General features: G+C 38.3%; 2 protein-coding genes across 4 annotated transcripts in view; one reads left to right on the forward strand and one right to left on the reverse strand.

Annotated features, from left to right (window-relative positions):
- The window catches only part of ADAM23 (ADAM metallopeptidase domain 23), a 205,499-nt gene that overhangs the window by 109,560 nt on the left and 76,381 nt on the right, over positions 1-19,558 (forward strand). For all 3 annotated transcript variants that reach the window (XM_055120304.1, XM_055120305.1, XM_004601306.3), the window contains exons 4-6: positions 3,970-4,033; positions 17,311-17,393; positions 18,266-18,329. In XM_055120304.1, the coding sequence (XP_054976279.1) occupies positions 3,970-4,033; positions 17,311-17,393; positions 18,266-18,329 (211 nt within the window). The remainder of the gene's footprint in view (positions 1-3,969; positions 4,034-17,310; positions 17,394-18,265; positions 18,330-19,558) is intronic.
- Positions 5,296-5,553, reverse strand: LOC129399654 (U6 snRNA-associated Sm-like protein LSm8). Its single transcript, XM_055120306.1, has one exon. The coding sequence runs from the start codon at positions 5,551-5,553 to the stop codon at positions 5,296-5,298; it is 258 nt and encodes an 85-aa protein (XP_054976281.1).

Below are 19,558 nucleotides of genomic sequence, written 5' to 3' on the forward strand. Positions count from 1 at the left end.
ACACTATCAGATTTGGTGCTGTAATCTTGTAGTATGGGTAGGGTGTGTGGTTTGAAGTATTGTGTGGCTGCGGATGCGACCGCATGGTCCAGGAATAGATTCACTCATCAGTGATGCTCTGATGAGTGTGTGGAGAGTGGCCATGAGCATGGCAGTGGCTGGGTTCTGGAGGTTTTTGGCTGCTGGGGCTGGGTCCCTTGGGGAGGGGAGAGATCTCACCTGTCCCCTTCCGGGGTATCCGGAGTGAAACAGCCTGGTGCGGGGTCTGGCAGCATGGTTATGGTGAGTGTCATATTATGCTCCCTTCCGGGAGAGAAGGCTGAATTTATTTTTGTTTAGGTGTGATATTTGGATCCAGCTTTAAATTTTCACATGTGGTTATCCAGTTTCCCAAGCACCACCAAATTAAAAAGCATCTGAATGGCAAAAGGAACTTGGGCAAAACTAAAAGACAGCTAACTGAGTGGGAGAAAATACTCTCATTCAACACATCAGACAAAGGGTTGATAAAGAGAATATATAAAGTGCTCAAAAAGATTTAAAAAAAAGCAAAAATACCATCCAGAAAAGGGAGAAAAATGAACATGCACTTCACTGAGGAAGACCTATAGGTTGGACAACAGACATGTGAAAAATTGTTTGCCATCACTTATGATTAGGGAAAGCCAAATCAAGATGACGGTGATACAGCATCTCATACCATTGAGAATGACACATACCAAAAACACCAGAAATAACCTATGTTGGCAGGGATGTAGTAAAAAACAAATTCACATTCACGGCTGGTAGAAATGTAGTCTGGGTGAACTCTTATGGAAAATAGTATGGCGATTTCTCACTAAACTAAGAATTATGCTGGCATACGATCCAACAGGACTGGAGTGATAGCACAGCGGGTAGGGTGTTTGATATAGCTATGTATATCTATATTGTTCATCAATTTGCTCGAGCGGGCACCAGTAATGTCTCCATTGTGAGACTTGTTGTTACTGTTTTTGGTGTATCAAATACACCATGAATAACTTGCCAGGCTTTTCCGTGCGGGTGAGATACTCTTGGTAGCTTGCTGGGCTCTCCGAGAGGGACAAAGGAATCAAATCCGGGTTGCAGAACATGCCAGGCACATTGCTGTGCTATTGCTCTAGTCCATAGCTGTGTATACAAACCACAAAACAAAGAACACTGGAAATAGGAAGTCCAAACTACAACCACCAATCTTAAAAGTATGTCTTCCAAGGAAGCAAGTTGGGGATGGGAGGGAATATGGGGACACTGGTGGAGGGACATTGACACTGGTGGTGGTATTGGTACTAGGATATTGTATCTAAATCTCAACTATGAATAACTTTGTAAATCTCAGTGTTTTAGTAAAAATTTAAATTTCAAGGGGAGATTTGGTGACTAATGATTGGCACACAATTTTCTGGCCTTGTAAGTACAAGCAAAAGTTATGGTCCAAAATAACTTTGTTTCCAGCCTGTACCCATGCTCCAGTGATTGTGTGATGCAGAAATTTGAAACTCATGACTTAGCTCTAGAGAGAGATCATTAGAATAGTCAGTGACAGTTAGGAAACCTCTTTCACCTTTAGTGTCTGGGAAGCATTCCTCTGAGAAATATCACCATCACCAGCCCTTACCCATGCTCCAGTGATTGTGTGATGGAGAAATTTGAAACTCATGACTTAGCTCTAGAGAGAGATCATTAAAATACAGTTAGTGACAGTTAGGGAACCTCTCTCACCTTTAATGTTTGGAAAACATTCCTCTGAGAAATATCACCATCACCAGCCCTGTTTATGTGTAGTCACAGCTGACTTAATTAACTAGAACTGAAAGAAGTTTCTGTACCCTGTTGGGCACCAAGATTATAGGGTTAAGAATTGTCAATAGTTTTTCCATGTCATAGATTTGTCACAGGATTGACTGGACATACTGTAATTTAGTTGCACCTGGGGAATCATCAGTAAAGATCCATTCCATTAGAAAGCGTCCATTGACATTAGAAAGTGGACAAGGACATACATTTGCTTGATTTCTGGGTGGTAAGCGCATGCAGGAAACTGCTGGATGCATTCAAGCTCCCCGCTCTGCAAAATGCCTCTGAGCCTCCCTCATTTCTGCTCTTTGGGTCCTTTAAAATGGCAGCAGATGCAGTTCCAAAATGCTACAAAAGTTTATTCAGTAAGCGGTATCAAGGTTTCATAACAAGAAACCTAGTGTCGGTCAGAACTGTCACTGTATCACTGTATCACTGTCTCCCATTGCTCATCGATTTGCTCAAGCAGGCACCAGTAACATCTCCATTGTGAGTCTTGTTACTGTTTTTGGCATATCGAATATGCCACAGGTAGTTTGCCAGGCTCTGCCTTGCGGGCAGGATATTCTCGGTAGCTTGCTGGGCTCTCCGAGAGGGACGGAAGAATTGAACCCCGGTTGGCCACGTGCAAGGCAAATGCTCTATCTGCTATGCTATCGCTCCAGTCCCTTTATATATTAGTTTCATAAAAATTATCTTCGGCATTTTTAAGTCAAGATTTCACTGACTTGTGTCAATAAGCCATTCAGTGGACAGAGTAAATACAGTAAGGATAGATAAAGGGTATTAGTAGGTAGTATTTTGAAGTGTACATCTTTACATGTGAAAGTTTTTTCTTTTCCCCATTTCAAATCAATTCTATCTTATTTACAAATATGTAACATATTAAAATATTAGTAAAAGAAATCCTCCACAGCATTACTATCCAGGAATAACAAAATGTCGGGGCAGAAGAGGCCTGTGGAAGCTTTTGCTCTAACTTTTTGAGAAGAGAAAATGGAAAGAAGCCTCAATTAGGGTTCATATCTGACTCACAGATGATCCTGTGGTTGTCCTTCGATGACCCTTGTGGATAAATGCATGAGGACTTTAGGGCAGTGTCTGGTACACTGCGTGCAGTATTATTTGTTATCATTATTTCCTGTGGCAGAGTCTAGCCCTGAACCCTGACACTCTGTCAGTCCAGTGATCTCTCCGGGTGGTGCATTCTGCAGTATATAGGGACCCACGTGTCTGGTGCAGCCAAGAGGAAGGTAGTGATAACTTCATGGACTGAGTGCTTAGAGTGCTAAGTCCTGGCTGAGCACGGCAGTGTATTATTTCATTTTGGGACCACGGCTTGTCTCCGTTGCACTCAGGGGAAGGCTGAGTAGGGTAACTTGGTCGCACTGCTACCAAGGAACTGACTGGACTTCGAACCTTATTTTCCTTTACTTCAAAATCAATACTCTTCGCTGTTACTTTATTCCAGGAGTTGAACACAGGCCAAATCTGACTGTACCTGGATCACTGTATGAGCCTCAAGAGTGCTTTGAGCATTTTTCAAATGGTTAAAAATCATAAAAGCGGAGTAGAACTTCATGGTGTGAAATTCACATTTCAGTGTCTTCAAATTAAATCTCACTGGAACACAGACGAACTCCTCTGTTTGCCTGGTCCTGTGCATGTGTTTGGGGGGGCTGGGAGGTAGGTTGTGATGCTGTAGCAGAGCTGAACAGTTGTGAGATTGAATAGTTGTAGTAATTGTGAGACCAGATGGACTCAAAGACATTAGATGTTTACTTAATGGTCTTTGCTCTCTTCCCTTCCTCATTATTAGGCTTTGGATTTTAATTGCTAAGAACGTAACTGGAATTTTTGTGTAACCGGTCTCCTCCTGTCCTGCCTTTCAATTTTATTATCCACGAATTATCAACTTATCACCAAATAATAAGGAGTTTATATAAAAGGAATTCACCTTTAAGTGATCTAGCTCTTGTCTCTGAACAGATTAATGATTTGTTACTGGATAACATCCCAGGCTCTGATAACCATTTTTATACATTCTATGGTTTGTGGTTTACATGCGTCTAACATCCATTTATTGAGCTGATTATTTTTAAACTTCCAAGTATCTTAGATGCATAAATCACTCTTTTTTTACCTTTGTAGTGGTTTGCTGTCCTCCGATTATGTGGAGATTCATTATGAAGATGGGAAACCGCAGTACTCCAAGGTACGGCTAATAGTGTATGGAAATCCTATGGCCTAACTATACCTCATCTGTTAAATCATTTAGCTAGAAAGTGCATGCTGCACTGCTTGATGTTTCTCTCAGTAAAATGACTTGTCCTCCTATACCATGTGCATTTAAAAATTTAGGGCATATTTAAAAAGTAAAAGAAAATTAGAATAAATTTATTAAAATTCATGAATTTCTGATTAGGTCAGAGGAGTTTGTATATTCAGGCTAGTGAAGAAATGATTATTGTTTTGGTCATATGTGCAGTTGTCTCATGTAAGTGAATAGTATGAAGAGCTGTGAGGCATCATATCAGTGTCTTAAAGTAGTAAATACCTAGACTCAAAGTCTTTGAATGAGATTGGGTATGCTATGGGAATTAAACTGGTGACTTTGGTGTTCTAGAACGGCAGAGGACAGGTGGGGGAAGGAAGATATCAGGAACATTCAATTCTCACAATCTTTCTGGAGGTGGATATTATAATTTTTTCTCAATATAAACAGGTTTATTTATTCACCTATAAATAACAAAAAACTAACAATTCTTGAAATCTTGCAAATCCTAAAATTAAAAAGTTAAAATGGAATTTTAAGATTATATAGTCAGTTCTTTAAGATTATGAGCAACTTCATTAGCATTTTTCCCGTTGCCCAAACGCATCGTTACCCATTTCAAAACTGTTTAGAAGTAGCCCTGAGGCAGTGGTGTCATACATGGGGATGTTTTAGATCATAGTTTCTGGTCATTTTTTCAATTCTGGCCCCCTTCTGACCTTGTTTCCTATCCATAGCCCCAATTACATGATTTTCACCTGTGACCTTACTGGAATATCCTGGGGATCAATTTAAAAATGAAGGTTTATGTAACTTCAGAAGATAAAACTTACCTTCTGATGAATGTACTGTAAGGGAAAGAAATGCATATATACTCCACTACTGATAGTATTTGTATGCTTTGTATAACAGGTTAAGTTTACAAGATTTTCATAAATAGTAAAACATGAGGTATTTTTCCTGACCCCTTTCAAAGTATTTTTCACACAATTCAATATAAAAATAAAACCAAGCTATCAAACCTATGACTAGGCAAAAATGCTTATGTAAACCATAGAAATATTTTAATTTGCATAACATGTTACAATGCCACTCATAAAAATCTGCACATCATTCTTAGAATACTGATTTTCTGTGCAGAAATTTACAAGGGTTCCTTGTGTGATTTTCCCTTTGTGTGCTACAGAGTTCAGAGGTTTTGCTCAAATATTCCCCAAACCAAGGCAGACTGTTTCTTCATTAATTTCTCCAATCACGGCAACGTTGTCACCTCTTACCGTGTACAACCCTAGTACCACTTGTTCCACTCCTTGTGAAGAGCTGAACACTCGTTCACGGCTTTCATGCAAAATTAAATTAATGGTCTGGTCAAAACCTTTCAATGTTCCCGCAATCATTTTCTCACCAGAAGTGATCACAGCAACTGTTTGGTTGATATAGCTCTCTCGGGCAGAAATCATAATTTGCAGACAGACAGCCCCAGGACACACAGCAGCACCAGCGACAAGAGAAGCTAAAAAGGCCGGCCAGAATATTATCATTTCTGTAGTGCTAAGAATGAAATTGAGGCTGAGAGAAAGCCAGGAAATATGTTTGGGGCCACCTTGCCACTTTAGTATAAAGGTAATTGGTTCTAGGTTTCGTTCAATTGGAAATGGACTTTTGTGTTCTTCACGGAAGGTCAATACAATGCAAGGAGAATTAGTTTAAAATAAGAGGGAAGTGGAATAACTACATCTAGAGATTGCTTTGTCGGAAATACACAGTGTTGGGGTGGGGACATTGGAACTTCAGTATTGTCTGCAGATACTTCTGATGTGAATGTGGAAACAGAGGAAAGAAGACCAAGGGGAAATGTGATTGGATATTCTTTTTTTCTAAATGACTAGCAAATAATGCATCAAAGTGATGCTCAGGTTTTCAGCTTGCTGGGCGAGAAATTGGATTTTTCAGTCTGGGAGACTCCCCATACGGATTGTGGGTTATGTGGTAAGGACTGTCCAGGTGGTCCTGGCATTTCTCATACTCTGTAACTAACTAGCCAGATAGCAGTGGACACATTTGTAACCTGATGTGTGTTCCAGACTCTTGCGTTTCATAACAAAAATGAAGATATGCCACATATTTATTCTTACTATTCTGTCAGTTCTTGCCTTAGGCTGCATCTCGGAAGTTGTCAAATCTCCCTAAAAGTTAAGGCTGTAGGAAGTGAGCAGAAATGCTAAGTGCACGAGAATGCTGCTTCCTGGCATTTGTACAACCCGAAGCTTCTGTCAGCTGTGCCAGTGCTGTGAGCACTGCGGCTGCTGAATCATGAGTCTGGAGTAGAAAAGGTTGCATGAGAACTTTATAGACTCAGCAAATGAGCCACCTTTGCAGCCTGCAGTAACCTGATCCAGGCTTCTAACTTAGAATTTCAGTCTTTTTTTTTTTTGGCAAAGCAGAATAGAAAATTGGCCTCCAGAGGTCATCTGAGGTTTCTTTAAGGAGGCCTTATTATTAATAAGACACTAAAATCTCCTATCGGTTGTAACTAAAATTTAAAACAAAGGGCATTTCATCTCTAAAAGATGAAATGCAGTGTGTATTGTAGGTGTTTTGCCTGGTCTTTTGGTTATCATCTATTTTCTCCAAATATAACCAAATTAATTTGCTTCTATGTAATGAATTAGCGATACATCTGCTTTCATAGCTCTGTATTTATGTATACATACATCCTGCAAACTGAGATATGGTACATACTATTTTGTGGCAGGAATTTTACAAATGGTTTCATGTGGATGAAATAATCTTTTAAACTCATTTTCTAAAAGCTGGGCAATTTTTCTAATTTATTAACTACAACTTTCTATAATTTACCATAGCTATTAAAATTTCCAGTTTATTATTTACAATTACAATTGTGTTAACGTTTATGGCCTTTATGTACATAATTAATACACCCCAACGCCGCTAAAGAACCCACAACCTCCCACTTCATTCCTCCCTTCTCCCTCCATACCTCCAGTTTGATGATCTATGTTTTGTACTCCTCATTTTCATTACTGTTTATTCCCTTATTTTTTTTTTCTGGATATACCTGAGTAAGATTTTTTTTTTTTGCTTTTTTTTTGAGTCATACCCGGCAATGCACAGGGGTTATTCCTGGCTCATGCACTCAGGAATTACTCCTGGCGGTGTTCGGAGGACCATATGGGATGCTGGGAATCGAACCCGGGTTGACTGAGTGCAAGGCAAACGCCCTACCTGCTGTACTATAGCTCCAGCCCCAAGATTGTTTGTTTTTTGTCCTTCTCCCTCTACCTTATTTTACTTAGTCTGATGCACTCCATGTTCATCCAAGTTGTAGCTAACTACAAGATTTAATGCTTCCCTCCAGCCTCATAGTATTTCATTGTGTATATATACCATGGTGTCTTTATTCATTTGTCACTGGAGATTTGGATTGTTTCCATATCCTGGCTTTTGTAGTAAGTGTGGCAGTAAACACACTAAAAAAATAAGTGCAAATATGTTTTGAATTATTGTTTTTGTGTTTGGGAGTTAGATACCAAAAGTGAAATTGCTGGTTCAAAAAAAAAAATCCCATAAGTATTTAGATTGTGTCCAATCTTTTACTATGTAAATGACTAAGAAAAGACTTTCCTAAAACATATTGAGTATATCTTTAATAATTGCTTGAGGATTAATTCTGGTCATGGCATTTTCTGGGTCAGAGTTGCTATATTTTGTGAAGAATTTTTGTACATATTAAGAGGTGGTTTTTTTTCCCTCTAAGTTTGTATAAATTCAAATCCCACTATAATATGTATTTTTGAAATGTAACTTTTATTGAGACAGCATTGATTTGCAAGAGTATAAATATGTATACATCTTAGGGATACTGTGTTACCACACCACACCACCACCAGATTACTATTGTCTTCATCATTGTCCATAGAATCCTTTTAGCCCATTTCTTTTTTTATCTCCTTTCCTCTTAGTAACCTTAGTTGGAAGGCCAGAGTTCTGTGGACTTGTTTTTATTAGACATTGTGTCTTTGCTTCCTTTTTAAAAAATATACTACCTATGTAGTATATAAAGAGATCTATCTCATAGGTATCTATGAGAGAGATCATTCTTATTTTCCTTTATCATTCTGGCTTACTTCATTTCGGATGACCTCTCTTGTCCTAGCACTGTTGTAGCAAAAGAAAATATTTCATCTTTCTGTATATACATATGTATATATTTAAAAGAGCATTTAAAAATACTTCAGCTTACCTTCCAGATTTTTAAAGAAAATCTTTGTATAAGGATGGAGTAGTAGTATAGTGAGCAGGGGACTTGCCTTGCATGCATCTGACCCAGATTCAGTTACTGACATCCCAAGTGGTTCCCTGAGCCTTGTGAGGCGTAATTCCTGAGCATAGAAGAAGAATAAGCCCTGAGCATCACTAGTGTAGCCAAAAAAAATCCCAAATAATCAAAAAACAAAGAAAAATCTGTACAGATACCCACATTTTTTCCAATAAAACATTATTTTGACCGGGACTGGAGTGATAGCATAGCGGGTAGGGCGTTTGCCTTGCACTCGCCCAACCCAGGTTTGATTCCCAGCATCCCAAAATGTCCCCCAAGCACCGCCAGGAGTAATTCCTGAGTGCAGAGCCAGGAGTAACTCCTGAGCATTGTCCAGTGTGACCCAAAAAGCCAAAAAATAATTATTATGACTGAAATAGGGATTTTGTTGTCATTTCCAGGTCTCATGAAATAGTTTTCTTTTTTTGATGGGGAGACAGGTAACAAAAATATTTTAGAAAGATATTTTCATGTAAGGATGGCTAGGCTAAATAAACCTGTCTTGTACAACCGTTGTTCTGGAGATCTTAAACTACTTAGACAAAAGTACATGCACACAAAATATGTACACATACATTTGTTGCATAACTCAAGAGAAACAGAGTACTAATCTGTTTGCCTTTGAAGGCTGAGTTTTCCCATTCACAATTTCCAAGCCCATATGTTATTCCTCCTCTAGTAAAGAAACAAGCAATATCATAGACTTTTACTTTATTAGTTGAAAGTCACTTAGAAGGGCTTTTTACCTTGTGTAGCAAGTGTAGGAATTAAAGAGGTCAACCAATGAAGTAATGCACATAGACTTAGCACCAGGTATCAGCAAATTCTTGCTTCTGTTCCTCCCCCAGCAGGACAATAGCTTTTGGTAAATTTTCTAGTGCAAAGCTTTACGCAGGACAGACTATAAACAGGTTTCTTATGACATTTTAAAAATATATTAATTGTAGTATTCCAGTTTTTGTAAAGAACTGGGTTGGAGCAATAGCACAGCAGGTAGGGCGTTTGCCTTGCACGCAGCTGACCCAGGTTCAATTCCCAGCATCCCATATGGTTCCCCGAGCACTGCCAGGAGTAATTCCTAAGAATCAGAGCCAGGAGTAACCCCTGAGCATCACCAGGTGTGACCCAAAAAGGAAAAAAAAATAACTGGGCATCAATAGGACAACATGAAAAAGCTAACATATTCCTGTTAAATCCTTTTAGGTGAACTATTAGTTTCAAGTGCTCACCAGTACTTACACAATGTTTTTATGAAAAATTGCTTCCAGGCTAGACATCTGGACTATGAAGACTAGCCGTAGTCTTCCCTCCATTGTACTATGAGTAGATGGGGAAATATGGCCTTTTCCAGCTTTGTTTTCCTACCCTGGCTTCTTCCCATACTCACTCCTGGCCAAGGAACGGAGTGTCACTTAGTTTATGGGACGGGATTGCTCATGTCCTGCAGAGTTCTCTCCTCCCTTTCTTTGGTGAGATTTCCCTCTATAGGATGAGCACATTGTCCCCACTTTTTAATGCTCTGAACTCTGCAGAAGCCACCCCTGCGTTAGCGTTGCTGGTGTGTGTGTGGGAGGGGGGTTGTTGATTTCACCACGAATCTGTGCCTAGGTGGGTAAATCTGGGCCACTTCACTGAGGGCATTGTATATCCAAGGATTCTTGGATTCTCAGTGTGTCTTCTTTCCTGCTGTAAAATAAAGGGGATGCATATTTTCCTTTTTCTGTTTCAGTCCTTGCATTTGGTTTTAAGTTTGAGGTGAATGCTAGTTAACACCCTCTAGGATGGCTGTAATTAAAAAGATGGATAATAATGGATGTTACCAAGGATGTGGAGAATGGAGCCCGCCACTTGTACTGGGATATACCATGTTAAAGCTGCTTTGGAAAAGAGTTTGGCAGTTTCTCAGAATTCAAGCAGAGTAGTCTTCTGACCCAGAAATTCTACTCATAGGAATATTTTCCAAGTGAATTGAAAACATTTGGTCAAGTTAAAATATGTACATGGATATTCATATTAACATCATGCATAACAAAAGTGCAAATAATATTATTTATAGATACCTGAGGGATGAAATATTGATGTGTGCTCTAACATGGATGAGTTGTGCATAATGTATTATTCAGTTTATTTAAAATGTGTAGAGCATACAAACCCATAGAGAACAAGAATGGATGAGTTGTCACAAAGGACCAGATAATGTATTATTCCATTTATTTGAAATGTCTAGAATATATAAACCCATAGAGAACAGAAACAGATTAGTGGCTGCCTGGGGCTCTGTGGGTACAGGGTTTCCTTTAGAGATGATGAAATTATTCTAGAGCTAGAGAGTGGAGATGGTCACATAACTCAAGGAATAACCTTAGGCTCACTGACCTGTATGCTCTTTTCATTGAATAAATTTTCAGTTTGTCAGTTATATCTCAAAGGGATCAATTCCTCGTCTGTGGACAAAACAGTTAACAAACAGGAATCCACTGCTCCTTTCAGATTGGTCTCATCCCTTAGGCTCATGCAAAAGCCATCTTTATTCATTCATTAAACAAATGCGGATCTTTATTTATTCATTAAAGAATTAGACCTGTCTCATCTCGTGACTTTCTAGGTACTGAATATCCATAATGAACTGAGTAAATGAAAATTTCTTCCTTTCTACCTGTATTCTGTTCTTGCCATAGTTTCTTTCTTCATCACTATCATCATTTCAGTCTCCTAGACTGGTGTGTGCATGTGTACATGTGTATGTGTTTGTGGTGTGTGTGTGTGTGTGTGTGTGTGTGTGTGTGTGTGTGTGTGTGCTTTCCTTATCAAACCACCACCATAGCTCCGCTCAAACTCACTTCTTGGCAGGGCTTGTTGCCAGATGGATTGGACCTTGGTGAGCACAGCTTCTGGCTGGGAAGTTGAAAAAAAGAATTCTCAGTGAAGTGAAGAGAGCAGCTTATACTGACTCCTCCCAAAGCTATTTTAAGTTCTGGAAAGTCTAATTTGTATGAACTGTTAAATATTTATGTAGTATTGGAACTACCAAACTGTTCTGATACTTTATTTAACAACTCTGAGGACATCTCTCCCCATTTTGAGTTTAATAAATGTAAATAATTAAACTGGTTTTAGGCTCTTATGTTTCCCAATTCTCTGAAAATTGCTCTTGTTTCCTTATTTTCAGTACTACAACTGAGTTTATGAATTTAATTATGATTTCCTTTTTGGTGGTGTTTTTTTGGTTTTGAGCCACATCTGATGGCACTCAGGGGCTACTCTAAGTTTGGTGCTTAGGGGATGCTCCTGGCTAATGTCTAGGTATATGACATTCACTGTATCACTGTCACCCTGTTGCTCATCGACTTGCTCGAGTGGGCACCAGTAATGTCTCCATTGTGAGACTTGTTGTTACTGTTTTTTGCCATATCTTAATACGCTACGGGTAGCTTGCCAGGCTCTGCTGTGGGTGCAAGATACTCTCGGTAGTTTGCCGGGCTCTCAAGAGGGATGGAGGAATAACTTTATATACCTAGCTGTTGAGTAGTTTTTAAGATGTAAGAATCTTCATGTAAAATAATCATATGAGACTAGAGTCATGGTTTTCTCTATTATATTCAGAATGAGGAATGCCATATTACATGTATTTGTGAATGAGGGCCACTGTAGCTTCTTTTCAAGTGTTTATCCAGATCTTCGAGTATAGGTTAAAAATAAAGTCTTTAGTCACCAGGAATGCTCAGATTTATGAAAGTTTCTTAAGTGATGAAGATCATTCTTAATTAAAGAGTTTTTTAAGCAATGATAAAATGGTTGGTTGAACTTTACATGTGTTTATATAGACACAAAGATGGGGATGATTTCAAAATAAACTAAATTGAAACAGTTTCTATTTAAAAATTTTATTCAAAGTGAGTAGAATCAACCCACGCCTATCATTTGATCAATAATGCCAGAGAGCTGAGTCTTTTCTCTCTTCCCAGATTGTCATCACTAGGTTCAGAATTGTTATCCCCAATCACTTTTGATTCAAAAGTGTTTTATTTATTTTGAAGCAGGTTGGGGTACACCCAACTGTGCTCAGGGTTTACTCCTGGCTCTTTGCTCAGGTATCATTCCTGTTAGTGCTTGGTGGACCACATGCAGTGCTGAGGATTGAACCCCAGTCTATCACTTGATAGACAAGTGACTTAACCCATGTACTATGTGATCTGCCCCTCAGAAGTGCTAAATTAAATTTATTTAGTTTTTTTGTTTTGTTTTGTTTTTGAGCCACATCCAGTGGAGCTCAGGGATTACTTCTGGCTCTAAGCTTAGGGATCATTCCTGGTGGGGTTTGTGAACCTATGTAGAGGACCAAATTTCAAACCCGAGACAGCTACATGCAAGGCAAGTATCCTATTCATTGTACTGTCTCTCTAGCATCCACCCAAAAAGTATTTTAAAGGATGCGTATAGATAACTTCAGTGTTTCATTATTTGTAGGCTTGACTTGGAAGCCTCCACTGGGGTTCTCAACTAACAGCCTTACTGCACAAAGTTATTTGTTGTCTCTGATTGTGGAGTGTTCAACTCTTTGGAAATGGTAGACTGAGGAAGTCGGTGAACACACTGACTGGGAATTTAGATTCTTTCAATGACTACCCAATAATTTGTACTTATATCAGGTACTCATTTTTGTGGAATTTAATAGGTTTGAATCTGAAAATGCTAATGCCATAGGGACATATCAGCTACAAAATGAGTTCTTTCTTATGTCCTGTCTGCAGTGGGCCAACACATGGATTTGTGATTCACTTAGCAGTGGTGATCTCAAAGTCACTCTTGAACTCTCAGACCCCTTCCTTGAAGAAACACTGGGTTTGAGAGTCGCAAAAAAGTAAGAATCAGTTTGGCATTTTTCTGCCTTTGGCAGAGTCTTCTAACACTTTGTGCCTGTCTCTACCCTCTTTACCCTCTTTGGACACAAAGATCATAGTTGTAATTCCTGGGAGAGAAGTAGAGTGTTCAAGATGAATAGATCCTTATGTGGAAAAAGCTTCCCTAGAACTGACTAGCCTGTATCATCAACTTCACTAAAAATGACCTCTTCATACTTGCCAACTGCTCTTAGTCTTGAGACCCTAGAGATAGTGACTCTTCTCCCTTCTATTCATTTGAAAGAAAATAGTTGAAATTTTACTTTGTAGACACAGAGAGATAGAACAGCAGGCAAGGCATTTTCCTTGCACTCAGTGAACCTGGGTTTGATCCCTGGAACCAACTTGGGTCCTCTGAGCACTGCCAGGAGTGATCCCTAGCACAGATCTAAGAATAAACTCTGAGTGCTGCTGGAGATGTGACCCAGAAAGCAAATAAAAAGATTTCATTTAGAGTAGTTTTTGCAAATTGATACATAGATCTGGAAAGGTGTCAAGCAGTATTTTTTTTTCTGGAAATATCTTCCTAGAAACTTGTATAAACTTAATAGTAAGAAACATAGAAAATCAGAAAATCCTCTAATATTGCTAATGTTGATATTTAACTAGAATTCGAATAATTGTTTATTGTGTTAAATGTCATTATATAGATAATCAAGCTTTTTTGATATTATATATTCAGTATTGAATATTACCTCATTTCATTTAGGTCAGGAAAACATGGTGGTTCACATTCACACTTTCAGGAATTGACCGTTGCTTTCAGATAATATCTGCTCTTATCTATGGCCATACCACCCTGAACGTGCCCAATCTCATATGCAGATAATATCTGCCCTAATTAAGACAAGTAACAATCACCTTTATACTGAGAAAACAATAACCTTCAATTTACAGCACAAGTTAGTGAAACAAAATCTCTAGGGACTCAGTCATATAATCTAGAAGGGAAAGTTTATTTTTAGGATAATCTGAAATATATGCCTTTTGTTAGAAAGGTCAAGTAAATATGTAGTTTTTGCTATACACATTTAACAGTATCTTGACTTAAGATAGCCTTTGGGTGTGATACAAAGTGCTAAATTACCAGTTTGATGGAATTTACAGTTACCTGTGGTTCTTTTTAGAATCATGTGCAGAGTCTGAAATTTAATTGCAGAATTTTGACCTGGATTTTCAACTTGCTAAGATGCATGATGTCACTTTTTTTTCCTTAAGTTCCAGAATTGAATATGCAAGTAGAAATTGACACATAAAATAATATAGAAATATATAAAATATATAAAAGTCAATTTATTGCATATAGATTATAAAAATGAATATTTAATTAGTGGAAGGAAAATTTTATGTACTATATATGTTTGGGGATTCTAAAATATGAATAACACTAGAGCACCTATTGGAGAAACAGCATTGAACATTATAGAAACTGAAAGACAAACTGAGTTTGTTGTAGAATAATTATGTAGTGTGTGGATGAAACTCAAGGGCTCTTCAAACACCCTTTGAGGCTATTGTATTATTACATAGTAATCAGTGATCAAAATTAATGTAAATATCAAAAATGTCAATGTGTGTTAAGTACATTGTTTAAGAAAACAATCAGGAAGCCCTGATTAAGCAACAATAATTATACTGATCTTTTGTTCCTACTAACAGCACACCCAAATAATAGCTGAGGAGTGAAGCAAGTGAATGATATAACCCCACAAAGAGAGGAAAAGACAGCATGGCAAGGTGTCCGTAATGTTTTCAGATAATGAGAGGCAACTGAGTTAGTTTTGAGCTTTTCTCTGCTCTGCTAAATTCTGTTTGGGGAGAAAGCCAGAAGAAGCAAATCAATTCTTGTTACTTCACCCCAAATGTCTCAGGCATTGAAGGCACCTGAAAACAGAATGTTTGGAAGTCTACATGGAGGCGATTTTAATCCCTGGTCATCTCCCTATCCTGTATAGCCAGGGGACTATTCCTTCTATCCTTGCTCAATTTATTGAAAAAAGTTGCAAAGGAAGGACTAATTTGCAAAGGAATGAATTAATAGTTTTCCAGTACATGCATTTTCTTGATTAAAAAGTGTCACAGAGTGCCCAGCACTATTAATAAGCAAAGACCTGCATCAAAGCGTGACATGAAATTCCATGTAAATGAGATGAATAAGATTTCATAAAGTCTTCTTGAAAGAAATCAAAAAGGTTTTATAGAAAAATTCTAAACATTTGAAATGACATTTAGTTTTCAATAGCAACATTACATATGACACATGAATATGCACAGTTTGAAGTGCTGAGAGAAAATTATTTCTAATCTAGAACTTTTTCCCACCCACCTGATAATATCCAGTGTAAAGATAGAAAGAGAAAATTTAGTGTGTTCAGGTTCTCACCAAATTTGCCATCCATAAACATGTGTCTCCAAAAATGGGGAAGAAAGACCATGAATGGAGATGGCCTGTGAGCTAAGATTCAGGATAGAGCAGGCAAAGGGGTCTCCTTTGCTTCATCCCAGGATGAAGAGAAAGAGATCTCATGGTTGCTATGCCTCAGATCTCATGGAAAATTGAGGAAAGCAAAGACAGTGGGTGGTGATGGTGTGAGTGAGTGAACCTGTGTGTGCGTGTGTGTGTGTGTGTGTGCATGCGTGTTTCCAAAACATAATAGATATGATCAAACCTGCTATGTTTTATCACAGGAAAGGAGTTGTAGATAATGCTTTTAAAAATAGGGAATATAGTACTGTTAAACACATGGAAAATATGTAAGCAAAAAAAGAAAAATTTTTAAATAAAGTTTTTCAGTAATGGAGCTAGAAAAATCATAATAATATGAAACAATATTTACAAAGTGATAATATGTAAACAATAAGTACCAGTTTAACCAAAGTTGGCTATTGGGGATAGAGGAGTTTCCAAGATTGTATATTAGAAAGACACTTTATAAAATGAAACAGATCAGGAAATAACTCTCTATCTATCTATCTATCTATCTATCTATCTATCTATCTATCTATCTATCTGATTCAGAAATATGTAGGCAGACAACAGAAGGGACAAATTTAAAAATTGAAAATAGTTGCTAGGGAGGAGAAAGGGAAGGAGTAAGTAAAATGATGTATTTTATTTTATGTTGGGTTTGGGGATCACATTCAGCAGTGTTCATGGTTGATTCCTGGCTCTGAGCTCAGGGATCTCTTTCACCAGAGGTCAGGGGATTGAATCTAGGTTGTCAGCATGTAAGGTAAGTGCCCTACTTACTGTACTTCACTCTGACTCCCCAAATCACATATTTTAAAAAATAGGTCTTGTGCTTTTTATTTGATCTTGAAAACTGAGTTCATTTATTATTTCTTAGTTGCAGTAAATAATTGTAAAAGGTTTTATGGCATAGAATAATATTTTATATAGATTTCCACCAAAAAGTGACTCTAGACAAAGTGTATAGTGGCTCTTGTCAGCCAGACATGGGACCTTAATATCTAACATTATCTGGTATCTGTACCATTCATGCTTCATGTAAGGCATATAAACTGTAACTTGGCATTGGCATCTTATTCCTGGTAAGACGCATCATTTTTCCTTCACAAACATTAATAGACATACATATGCTCATGATAGAAAAAATTGGAAATTTCCTAGTGTGCTTAAAGACTTTAATGACAATCAGGAGGAGTCTCTAGGACCATCCCTGCATTTCTCTTTGTTTATTTTTTATTTTATTTTATTTTTTCTTTTTGGGTCACACCCAGCGATGCACAGGGGTTACTCCTGGCTCTGCACTCAGGAATCACCCCTGGCGGTGCTCAGGGGACCATATGGGATGCTGGGATTCAAACCCGGGTTGGCCGCATGCAAGGGCAAGGCAAACGCCCTACCCGCTGTGCTATTGCTCCAGCCCCACGTTTCTCTTTGTTTAATAGAAGCATCCCAAAGAGTGAATTGTGAAGCTGAAAACAATCATTTCAACTCTTTTCGTCTGCAGGGTGGCGAACACTGCTACTATCATGGCAGCATTCGGGGTGTCAAGGACTCCAGGGCAGCTCTGTCAACCTGCAATGGACTTCAGTAGGTGGAACTGTCAGTGGGGGCATAAACTCGCTTCATCCTAACGCTTCCCAACTCACCCGCAATATAGTGTCGGGTATTGAACCCAGGACCTCATACATACAAAATCTGCACTCTGCTAAGAGATAGCTCCTAGCCCCCACTTTTAAAAATTTCTTCTTTTGTAAATATTTGTTTGTGACTTTTCTGTGCCATCTTCATGTTAGGGTTTGCATATGGTATAAAGAAGTAGGACTGCAAAGTTATGGCTTACCCTTACACGTAGCTGGCAGGAGACTAAAAGAGGAAACAAATGATTATCCAGATTAATATTTATTCTCTCTGGTGTATGCTGTGAATGGGAGAGGGTGGGCTTATGGATGACCACATAAGCTAGCTCAGGAAGGTTTCCGAAAGGGGGATATGCTAGAGGACTTCTCAGGGAAAAGTATCAGGGACAAGAAGATGATGCCTTCATAATCATATGGATTTAGATTATCTTATACATAAGAATCTATTATTTTTACAGATGATATGGATTTTCATAACAATAAGTTTAGCATTTTTGCATTTCATAATTGTATTAACCATTATGAATAGTCCTATTGCAGATTAATAGTCTCATCTATCCACTTGATGTCAAAATTAACTATATCAGGTATTTTTGTTTGATCTTGGTGATCCTGTAGACACTTTTTGTTGCCTATGTACTGTCCAGTACAATTTTGAGACTGTAGTGGGATTCCACATAGAAATGTGCATTAGACTTGGGACACTGTAAAGGCATTTATTCAGGCAGCTGTTTTTATAGACATAAAATGAAATTCACTTGCTATTTCGTGCTGTTCACTCAATTTGCTAATTCTCTCCTTGTGTGAATCCTCATGTTGCAGTGGTATGTTTGAAGATAATACCTTTGTGTATATGATAGAACCCCTGGAGCTGATTCAAGATGAGGTAAGTGTGACTGTGACATCAGTTTCCTTCTGGTCCTTTATTCTTTCTCTGCCTTTGTTCAATAGAGAAGCATGTAGATTTCAATGAAAATTTATACATAGTACCTTATTTCAAATTTAATTGAAGAATGTTTTAAAACCTAAGTTTCATGTCCCAGTCCACACAGCAGTGAGTGAGGATCAGAAGCATCAAACAAATTTTCTAAAGTGAAGATCATTCCTTTGCAGTCTATGGAGAAAGTACCACTGTCCACCTTTTCTCCTCTTGGCCCCAGTCTTCCTTAGTATTCTCATTCTTTTTTTAATTATTTTTTTCTTTTTTTACATTGTTTTAATTTAAGCGCTGTGATTTATAAGGTTATAGTTGATTTTAAAACATACAATTTTGATTTTGCAGTACCAATCCCACCAGGCGTGTCAACTTCCCTCTACCAATGTCCCCAGATTCCCTCCCATATCCTGCCCCCACTTTGCTCCCCCCAACCCCCGCCCTGCTTCCTCCATCCTGCCCTCTTGTCCAGCCCCTTTTGAAGATTGGTTGTTAAAGGTTGGGCTCTTGATTTCAGTGTTGTTGACTCTGTGGTTTGGATATTTGGCTCTTCATTCTTTAACACATTTATGTACTTGACTTTCCTGACCTGGCCTTGTTGCTTCTCATCAATCTTTTCTCTCTCTCTCCCCCCTTCGCACTTTCTTTCCTTCTCCTCCCTATACCTTGGAGCCAAATTTGGTCAGGACATCTGCCCTTTAAAACTTTGCATTCCCTCATCCAGTTATTCTAAATACAATATATAAATGATATCAGTTTTTGTTATGTCTTGTTTTGTTTTTGCTTTTGGGGTCACACCTGGTGATGCACAGGGGTCATTCCTGGCTCTTCACTCAGGAATTACTCCAGGTGGTGCTCAGGGGACCATATGGGATGCTGGGATTCGAACCTGGGTCGGCCATGTGCAAGGCAAATGCTCTACCCTCTGTGCTATCACTCCAGCCCCTAAATGATATCAGTTTATATGATAAGCTTCAGTTCCATTTAAATTGCAGCAAAGTAGGTAACCTTATACTTCCTATGGCTGCATAGTATTCCATTGTGTATGTCTACTACAATTTTATCCGCTCATCTATCAGATTTTCCAGTTGTTTTCGTGTACTAACCGTTGCAATGACCATAGGTATACATATAACTTTTCAAATTAGTGTTTTTGTGTTTTGGAGGGAAATGCCATGTAT

Source organism: Sorex araneus, chromosome X, assembly GCF_027595985.1.
Source record: "Sorex araneus isolate mSorAra2 chromosome X, mSorAra2.pri, whole genome shotgun sequence".
NCBI lineage: Eukaryota > Metazoa > Chordata > Mammalia > Eulipotyphla > Soricidae > Sorex > Sorex araneus.